Below are 10,519 nucleotides of genomic sequence, written 5' to 3'. Positions count from 1 at the left end.
GGGCCCCACCATGATGCATGTGTTATATCCATACCGTCCATCAATTTGGAGAGGTGGTTTTATGCCATGACAAAAATAATGAGATAGATTAAAGTTCAAATGGACCCCACCATAGAAAACAGTGGGGACAGTGACATCCACCGTTAAAAGCTTCTTAGGGGCCACAGAAGTTTCCGATCAAGCTTATATTTTTGTTCTCACTTCATCTATCTCTATGTTAGGTTATGAATAGGTTGGATCTAAAAATTACATCATGGTGGGCCCTATATATGTTTCAACGGTGGGTGTGATTGATCCCACGGTTTTCTGTGGTGGGTCCATTTGAACTTTAGATCTATATAATTCTTCTTTTAATGCCATAAAACGATCTCTAAAAATGGTTGGACGGTATGGATACAACACATGCATCATAGTGGGTCTACAGCTTGGTGACGTCACTTTAGCAGCAATTTTGCTACTGACCTTGTCAGTATCTAATCCACGCCCAAGGAAACGGATTTCCTGCCCCTTACCGAGAAAGTTCCTGCGACGGAAATCTAGATTGGCCCGACCGTGATGCTTGTTAGAAATCCACCCCGTCCATCCGTTGTGGGAGCTCATTTTAGGACAGACAACAAAAAAAAATCATCCAGATACAAGATGAAAGGGAGCCACACAGGAGGAAACAGTAGGCCACCGTTGAAACATTTGTATGGCCACAAAAGTTTTTTATCTGGCTAATATTTTTTTGGTTTCAGTTCATCCCAGGGGGAATGACCTTATAAACATAAAGGTGGATCCATGAAGGTTTCAACGGTAGGCATTTCTTTCCCTGGTTTTTCCACTTGTGTGGTCCCCTTGAGTCTTGGATCCAGCTGATTTTTTTTTTCTGTCCTAAAATGAGCTCCCACAGAAGATGAACGGGTTGGATTTCTCAAAAACAACACAGTAGGCCCCACCTAAATTCCTAAAACTCCTTGGGAAAGACTCTATCAGTGAATCCGCGTCCAGTGAGGTCCCCGTGGGATCCCTATCAGGTACTAAAACTTAAAGTAATTAAGGCCGACTAAATAGACCTACAGAATCTTTTGTCTAACTCAATGATGATGTTACAAATTATGTTTGAATAATAGAAGAGCACGGACCTTATTTCTATTGTAACTTTTAAGGCATGTGAATTTGTGAATCCTAGCTAACAACCAGTCTCATAGAGGAAGAGATGAAAGCTTTACATAAAAATAAGATTTTAAAATTAGTTGAAATATACAATGGTGTGAAGTTATTAGTTACATATGGAGTTTACAAGCTTAACAAAAATAGTAGCGGGAATGTTGAAATATACAAATCCTAATTAATAGAAAGGGATTTGCTGAGAAATAATGTATTGACTTCAATTGCATCTTCTCTTTAGTTGTTTGATTGATTACTATTTGTATTGTATTAAGCATGCCAATAGTGCTTTGCTTGAATCTTGAACAATTGGATATAAATGTTATCTTTTTGTACAAAAATTTTGATGAAGAAAATTACAATTTAACCTAAAAGTTCTATTGAAGAAAACAAGTAGAATCTTGTTTATTAGCTTATTAGATTGTTTTACCATTTAAACTAGGTACAAAAGTATTGGTATAAGTGATTTGATTCCTTCACTATGAGCTTAGGATTTTAAAGATGTGAACAAATCATTGTGCTAATGTTCATAATTTTGGGAGCTAATCCCACTTTATGAGTGGAGTGGTTCTAGCATCCTTTGTTTAATTAATCTTTACAAAATTGATTATTGTAATTCCATTAGATTAAACATCCGAACGTAACCTTACGACTTTGTTTTTGGGCATTGACGAGGCGCCAGATTGCAATCGCATTACTTTCAAATGAAAATGAAAGTAACTGAATTTAAAGGCCACTTTCTCACTATGAACTGAATGTTTGTAATTCCATGCAGTTGTGCATCCAAACACGTCTTATCAAGTTCAAAAACATGTGTGAGTGTATTTTGCAGTGCCATTGTTTCATTGAAGAGGACTCAGCTTGAGATTTTTTTTGTCTGTCATGACTCTCATCAACTGCAAATTATGGAAATAAACTATGGATGAAAACGATTAGAAAGACAAAACAAATTGAGTTCTTTATTGCAATTTTCAATCAGCTGATATCCTAACTAACTTCTTTCCAACGTTGTGACCACGAAAGAGTCCTAGAAATGCAGCAGGGGCACTTTCAAGACCCTGTGAAATGTCTTCGAGCGCATGGATTTTGGCATTTCGGAGATGATCAGAGATGGTGGAAATGAAATCAGCCATGACATTCATGTGATCAGAAGCTAAGAATCCTTGAATGGTGATCCGCTTGTAGACGACATCTAGCATGTCAGGTGCAACCCGCCTTCCATCATCAATGTATTCGGAGATTACACCGCAAACGGCGACTCTGCCAAATGTGTTCATGTTGGCAACTGCAGCTTCTAACATCTCTCCACCAACATTGTCGAAATATATGTCTATTCCATCCGGAAAATACCTGCCATGATCAGTTGAAAGTTTTTAAAAGAGGTAGAACATGTGATCCTCTTATGAGCTCCCACCAAATTGGACAGTTAATAGTCCATATCATGACCATTCATCAGATGGGCCCTATTGAGGAAAATCTCATTGAGAGAGAGATTCTAACCGTTTGAGTGCTGATTTGAGATCAGGCTCATCCTTGTAGTTGAAAGCATCATCAAAACCAAGCTTATCTTTAAGGACATCAACCTAAAGCATGAATTCTAAATTAGAACATGATATTAAGGCCGCATTTGGATGTGCAAGGGAATTGAGAATTGAGAAATTACAAGAACAGATGATGCTTCCTAGAATTCATGATGAGGAAGTCCCTCAAATTGCAGTTGCATTTCTTTCAAATCCAACTTCAAGTCCATTACCTCAATTTGAGTAGTGAGGATATTATATATAATCTGGTTATGCCCACTTAGTTGAACTGATAATTGCAATTCAGTCCATTCAAATGCATATATGCCATTCACCATTGTCTTGTAAACATATGACAATCCCATGGTGGTGGTGAATGCATCCCACCGAAGTAGATAGGCACACTCATCACAAGTGCCCAATCATGATAACTTGTGGTGACCATCTTATATATGTGCTCTATGATCATTCCCCAACTAAACCTTTTGGGCTCCAAACCACGAGTCAATAATGAAAATAGACCTGACTCGGATGAATCAGCCCCTGACTTGGCTGAGTTGCAAATCAACTCTGACCGATCGAACAAGCCGGTCACATTGCTGAATCTTAAAACCATGCTCCAAACTGATTTTGTGAGAAGATGCTCAACTCAACTGACTCACTGAGTCAAGCACTCTCATCTTTGTATATTTTTCTTGACTAGGTGAGTTTTGACTCACAAGCCGAGTTACAGTGGTGCATCCATATCATGAGAAGGTGAACCAAGAACATAGGGTGATGACCTTTTGCTTGCTACCAGCACAGCCCACTACATAGCAACCGAATAGCTTTGCCAATTGTCCAACGACGTGGCCGACCGATCCCGTAGCTGCAGATACAAACACTTTCTCTCCTTTTTTAGGTTTACAGATGTTGTAGAAACCGCTGTATGCTGTAAGCCCACTAAGCCCTGCAGGAGAAGACCATTTATAGAGTAAGCAAGACTTAAAACTCAATAATTAGTTTTACATTGAGGTTTTTGATATTGTGTTAATCAAAGGGCGACTGTTCTAAGTTGACATATAATATATACGGGATATGCATCCACATGCACTTTAATTGGTCATGTAGACGGTCCACTTAAGCCAATATGTGGGTCCCAATGCCCATGTGACCCAACTCAACTACACCTTTTATGAGTTTGGGCTGAACCTGCGACCGTAAACAGAGGTTGGGAGTGGTCCATGCAGAAGAGGAGAGGAGAGAAAGGGTGCAGCCCATTGGAATAAAAAATTTAAAATAACTAAAATAATCTTAGTTGAAGATGCCGAGATATTCAAATTACCTAAATAACCTTTTTAAAAGCCGAATTATATGCCTCTGCATGGGTAAATTTGTCTATAGCAACTTGGGCCAGCTGAAACAAATACTTTGAAAGGGCCTAGAAATGTATTGAGCACTTACCTAGGATTCCTACATGGTATGAGAATGGGAATTCCGTGGAATTGATCCTCCTTAACCAGTTTCCGCCTCTCACAACACTGTACTCCTCCCACCCCAGCAACCCAACGACGATATCACCTTCAGCGAATTCCGAATTATCCGACGCCACAACTCTACCAATCCCATAGGCATCAATCCCCTGTCAATCAATAACTAAATTAGTAATACTGAGTTTAGCTGAGCCCAGACGTACTGCTACGTGAAGACGTGCAACATCCATCAGGTGGGCCCCACTTGATGGGGGGGCCCACATGCTGAGTTGGGTCATCTACAGTGTGGTGACCACAGGACTTGTGTTTGCTCATTGCCAACGCCCATTTATAAATAAGCAAGGCCTGCACCTGGATCCTTTAATGGCTTTAATGGGCCCATCTCCAGGCTTGATAACATAAACAAAATTGAGAATGAATGGCTATGAAACATCTCTCAAGTCCAGCACATTTGGGTAGAGTCATAAAGCCCATGGGTTGGATTAGTCTTGCATTCAGCCCTGATAATTGCATTGGCTTTGTCCATTTGCAATCCCAACAACTAGCCCTAGCACCAACCAACTCCTTCAAAGGTTCTGATTATAGGGATGGCATTGGATCAGGTTGGCCGGCAGCTCAACTTCCCTGACCCACTTCTGAGGTGGGTTTTGTCCAAGTTAATGGGCAGTGGGCTGGTCTTGGGTTAGAAAGTGTGTCACATTTAAGTAGTATACTCAGCCCAAAACCCAAAATAAATTAATAAATGATAAATATAGATATATACACATGATGTATAAAAGCTTTTAAGTGGGTCAAGTTGGGCTGCTGGGTTTGGATCTCAGATTGGGTTTGGGTTGGAATTATTAGGAAATATAGGAAACCTATTGTGCTGAGACTGGCATAGACCTGACCCAAACCAGACCCATTGCCATAGTGGTGGACCCTGACTGACCGGGCTTGGCTAGGCCTGCACTCAAGCCATGGTCTGGACTTGACCATGACTTGGCCAAGGCAAGCCTGTTGCTGCCTGAACCAGGCCCTTGTATGAGCTATGATCGAGCCTTTCAACTCAACCCAATAAAAGCCCAATTCCATTTTTTATTCATCATCTTAAGAGCGTCGGTGTGACCCACCTCTCCAGGGACGAGGCGGGTGGCGAAGCTACTCGTCGTTTGAGAAGAGCTGTAGTTCTTCATGCGGTTGATTTGGTAAGGATCGACAGACACGCAGATATTCTTCACGATGACATCGTTCGATCCTTGGTCAGCCTTCAATACACGAACGGCGAACGCGACCTCGAAGTCGGACTCCGATGGTGGACCATCCACGTAGCCTTTTATGGTCACGAACTTGTTCTCAACCTCCATTTTCTTCTTTCTTTCTTTCTTTCTTTCTTTCTTGTGAAACCTCAACTCATGTGTATTTAAGTTAGCGATTCTGACCAATGTAGCATATTCAGAAATGCACCATTATCCCCAGAGTAGCATATGGCCAAAGTAGCACCTTTTTTTGATTGGGACGAAATTGCCCCGGGCTGGCTTTTCCGTTGAGACAGCCTTTCTCTTTTATGTGTTCATCATTTTATTTATTTATTTATTATTTATTATTTTTATTTTTAGAAATGCTCCATTGCCCCGTAGAGCACTATATACTATAGTGCTCACGGTTGCATCAGTTAACTTGGACAGATCATCAATCGATCTGAACTGTTCATTATGTCTAGAGTACATTTCATAAGCTGTCATATACAAATCGTGCTGATTGGATGATCCAATCCATCTTTGATTTGGCTTTATTGTCTACAGCCGTCCGTTTTTTAAACCGTGGAAGGGATGGTTACAATTTTGCCTACCGAAAGTGATTTTTAAAGAATCACAAGCAATCGATGATGGCCCCTAACAAATAGATGGATCAAAAAAAAAAAATTGGAACTGTTTTGTGTAGGTGATCCTAACCATCCATATAAATACCATTATTCAAATGGTTCATATTTGTCAGATCATGTGATGTTTGCGTGGAAGCAGAAAAAATGTCTGGTGAACCTAATGAACGGTGTAGATCAATCGAATGTACTGTTTAAGATTCCCTATGCAACTAGGTGCATCTCACTCTTGTATTTTATTTTGTTAGTTTTATGTTTGCATCTTGCGACAAAGGCCGGTTGGGAAGAGAGGATCGGCATCTCTACACCATCTGTTTTGCCCGGCTCTCTGTCCCCACCGTGTTGTCTATGTGAAATTCACTCCGTCCATCAGTTAATTTCAAAGATGTTAGGACCTGAGAATAAAATCCATCCAGATACACAGCTCAGGTGGGCCACACCACATGGAAGAATAATTAGATGTGACGCCAACCATAGGTTTGTGAGTGGGCCACTATGGGGGGTGTATCCTTCATCAAACTCATTCATCAGGTATGAATCACAGTGACGAAGTAAGCATACGAAAATCAGCCTCATACAAGACTCAGGTAGGCCACACAGAGTGAATTTAGATATACATCATGGTGGGCCCCATGGATTTTGGTGTTTCACGCGTAGATGAAAGTGGTGCTGTAGTCAGATTCCGATTCGGGAAGAGAAGGCCGGCAGATGCCGGTTTGCACACGACAAATGACCTCTGGCTCACCCCAACCTCGGTGCTGTTGAAAAGTGGCGAGATATTGATGACACGTTGCAAGATAGGATTATTCGAGCTATACGATGTTAGGGATGGATTTACTGTGAAAGCCTTTCTTAGAAAGTTCCCGTGCTGGAAACTTAGGTGGACCCAACATGATGCTTGTGGGAAATTCATCTTGTCTATTCATTTTTTGAATTTATTTTAGGACATGGGAGTAAAAATGAGCCAAATTCAAGACTCAAGCTGGCCAAAAATGTAAGGATTAGATGTCCACAGTTGAAATATTCATGGAGGAACAGAAGTTTTGAATCAGTCTAATATTTGCATTTTAGTTCATCCTATTAGGTTTCAATTGTAGGAATTTCTCTACCCACCTTTTCCTTTAGTGCAGCCCATTTAGTCTTGTATTCTGCTCAATTTTAGTCTCAAGTCAAGTCCTGAAATAAGCTTACAAAATGTATGTGGAGATAGATTTCTCACAAACATCACAGTTACACTCACATATTGTTACAGTGAAGGAACTTCCTGTAAAAAGGTAAATCTGTGTCCCAATGTCAAAGATGCAGCCGCCCCTTTTTATGCTTTTTTCAGCAAATACGAAGTTGGGCCATCTGGGACAGTATATAGCCCCACGTACTATATATCGTCATGTCTCCACGTTCAGTTCAGACAAACAATCCCTGGATTTCCTAGAGTGAAATTTTCGACTATAAATCCCACCTTTTACCAATATCTTTTCTAAATACTTTCAAACTTTACTTTCCAAAACTAAACTATTCTGTACGGACACATTATTTGCAAACGAAAATACCCTTGCATTCATGTGGCACCATGATATCCACGATGCCACCGTGGAACTCTATCTTGTCCATGGTGGCACCATCCACTACCAGAAAAATGGTTAAAGGCTGTAGCTAAAGACCCATAGCTACGAATTATAACCGCAGCCATAAGTAGTGTAAGCCATTTCCTCATTAATATGTAGCTATAAGCACTATAGCTACGAATATAATCTGTAGCCATTGCTTCAATACTAAAAAGTATGTACAAATATAGATAATTGAACGATCCTAATGTGAACTTGAATGAGCCTAACATAAAATTCAACAAGCCTAACATGAAATCAAGCAAACTTCAGATGAAATTGAACGAGCTTAACATAAAATTCAACGAGCTTCAAATAAAATTGAACAAGTATAACATGAAATTCAACGAACCTCAAAGGAAATTGACCGAGGCTAACATGAAATTCAATGAGCCTAAGGGCGTGTTTGATTTTCCAGTGAAGTGGTAAATACCCTGTAAAAAATTAATAATTATTTCCCTATACATTTACAACGTACTTGATTTGACTGCTTACTTTTTGACATGAAAACCAAAAATATTACAAAATGTTTGTGGGTCTCATTGTGATGCATTTCGCTTATTCACATCGTTCATCCATTGTTCCAATTGAATTCATAGCATGAGTAAAAAAATTGAGGCATATCCAATACTCAAGTGGACCACGTCATAAAAAAAAGGAATCACATACTTACCATTAAAAACTTTATGAGGCCACTGTTTCTTTTAGCGTGGACCACTTGAGTGTTGGATCTGCTTCATTTTTTGTCTCATGCTCCAAAATATTGTAATAAAATAGATGGACGGAATGGATATATCATACGCATTACCTTGCAGTTCAAAAATTAAAATTATCTCTTTTGAACCAATTTAAAAGGCACGAATTCCTATAAATTTTCAAGCACGGTGAAATCGTAATTATTACTATTTACCATGTATTTCCCATTGATTTGAGAAAACAAACAGGCCCTAAAGGGAAATTGAGCGAGGAAAATATGAAATTCAATGAGACTCAAAGGAAATTGAGTGAGGCAAATATGAAATTCAACAAGCCTCAGATGAAATTGAGCGAGGCTAACATGAAATTCGACAAGCCTCAAGGAAAATTGTGCGAGGCTAACATGAAATTCAACGAGCCTCAAAGGAAATTGAGCGAAGCAAACATGAAATTCAACGAGCTTCAGAGGAAATTGAGCGAGGCTAACATGAAATTAGATGAGCCTCAAGGAAAATTGAGCGGGACAAACAAGAAATTGAGCGAGACTAGAAATTGAGCGAGGTAAACATGAAATTCAATGAGGCTCATGGGAAATTGAGCGAGGCAAACATGAAATTCAACGGACCTGAAAGGAAATTGAGTGAGGCTAACATGAATTTCATGTTTGCCTCGCCCAATTTCCTCTAAGGCTTGTTGAGTTTTATGTTTACCTTGCTCAATTTTATGTTTGTCTCGATCAATTTCCCTTGAGGGTCATTGAATTTCATGTTAGCCTCGCTCAATTTCCTTTGAAGCTGGTTCAATTTCATGTTAGGCTCGTTCAATTTCATTTGAAGCTCATTCAATTTTAAGTTAGGTTCGTTGAATTTCATGTTAGGCTCATTGAATTTCATTTGAAGCTCACTCAATTTTATGTTTGGCTTGCTCAATTTCATCGTTAGGCTCGTTCAATTATCGTAGTTGTAGAACTTTTTGCTACAAAAGAAATTGCTATGGATTAGATCTGTAGCAATGTCGACTCCAATAAAGAAATGGCTACGGTTATAATCCGTAGCTATATATCTTTAGCTACATGCTTTAACTCTTTTTCTGGTAGTGGATGGTGTCCCCGCAAACAAAACAGAGTTCCACAATGGCACCATGGATATCACAATGCCACCATAAATGCAAGGGTATTTTCATCTACAAATAATGTGTCCGTTAAGAATGGTTTTGTTTTGAAAAGTAAAGTTTGAGAGTGTTCAAAATAGGCAATGAGGAAAAGGTGGGATTTACAATAGGAAATTTCCTTTTGGCATGAAGTCCCTCCGCTAAGAATCATGCATTATTCAATGTTGGCCGCCAAGCCCATCTATTTTTTTCAAATTATTTTAAGAGATTAGACTGGAAATCAATGGCTCCCAAACTCAAAGCAGCATACGAGAGGGAAATTGGAGAAAGAGTTTGCCACCATTGAAACCTTCCTGGCTCCGTCTTGATATTTATATGCCATCTAAATTGTTTGTATGTTCATTTAGATTGGGATGAAGTTAAGACACAATACTATTTCCCTTATACTTAACTTTTGTGCCCATATAAGTGTTTAAACGATGATCACTAAATCTCCACTATTTCCTCCATGTAGTCCACTAGAGTTTTAAATCCACTTGATTTTGATCTAATATCCTAAAATGATCTCAAAATATGGATGGATAGGGATTTTTTAGAAATATCATAGTGGCCCACGTAGCATCCTGGCTTAAGAACACCCAACAAAAGGTTTTGGTAGGAAATCTGTGTCCAAAAAGAGAAGCAGATTGGTTACCATGGTCCGAACTTGATGTTTGTATTCTATATCCATGCCACGCAGTCCATCTATTTTGCTAGATTATTAGAAGGGCATCCAAATCTTAGGTGGACCATTCTATGAGAAACAGTGGTTACGGAACAAGCCCCCCTTTAAAAATTTATTAAGACCACCATAATTTTTCAGTAGCATTTATTTGCCATCCGACTCGTTAATAAGGTTGCATGAACTTAGACAAAGCTAAAAAATAAATATCATGTGATCCAAAACTTTTTTAGCCCATAAGAAGCTTTTAATGGCCGATCACTACTGTTTCCTTATGGTATGGTCCACCTAAGATTTGGATATGTTTTATTTTTGGATCCATGCCATCCAATAATCCATCAAAACGGCATGGATATATATAGAATACATGTATCTAGATGGTGGTA

The 10,519-nt window shown here is 39.2% G+C and overlaps 1 protein-coding gene across 1 annotated transcript in view; it reads right to left on the bottom strand.

The window, feature by feature from the left end:
* Positions 1-2,066: 2,066 nt before the first annotated feature.
* LOC131223171 (2-alkenal reductase (NADP(+)-dependent)-like) overlaps positions 2,067-10,519 on the bottom strand; it is a 27,314-nt gene continuing 18,861 nt past the window's right edge. The window contains exons 2-6 of the mRNA XM_058218484.1: positions 5,254-5,497; positions 4,113-4,290; positions 3,452-3,618; positions 2,650-2,732; positions 2,067-2,499 (exon numbers count right to left, since the gene is read on the bottom strand). Of these exons, the coding sequence (XP_058074467.1) occupies positions 2,121-2,499; positions 2,650-2,732; positions 3,452-3,618; positions 4,113-4,290; positions 5,254-5,487 (1,041 nt within the window). The 5' untranslated portion in view covers positions 5,488-5,497 and the 3' untranslated portion in view covers positions 2,067-2,120. The remainder of the gene's footprint in view (positions 2,500-2,649; positions 2,733-3,451; positions 3,619-4,112; positions 4,291-5,253; positions 5,498-10,519) is intronic.

The sequence above is a fragment of the Magnolia sinica genome, chromosome 13 (assembly GCF_029962835.1).
Source record: "Magnolia sinica isolate HGM2019 chromosome 13, MsV1, whole genome shotgun sequence".
NCBI lineage: Eukaryota > Viridiplantae > Streptophyta > Magnoliopsida > Magnoliales > Magnoliaceae > Magnolia > Magnolia sinica.
This window is presented reverse-complemented; position numbering and strand designations above follow the sequence as displayed.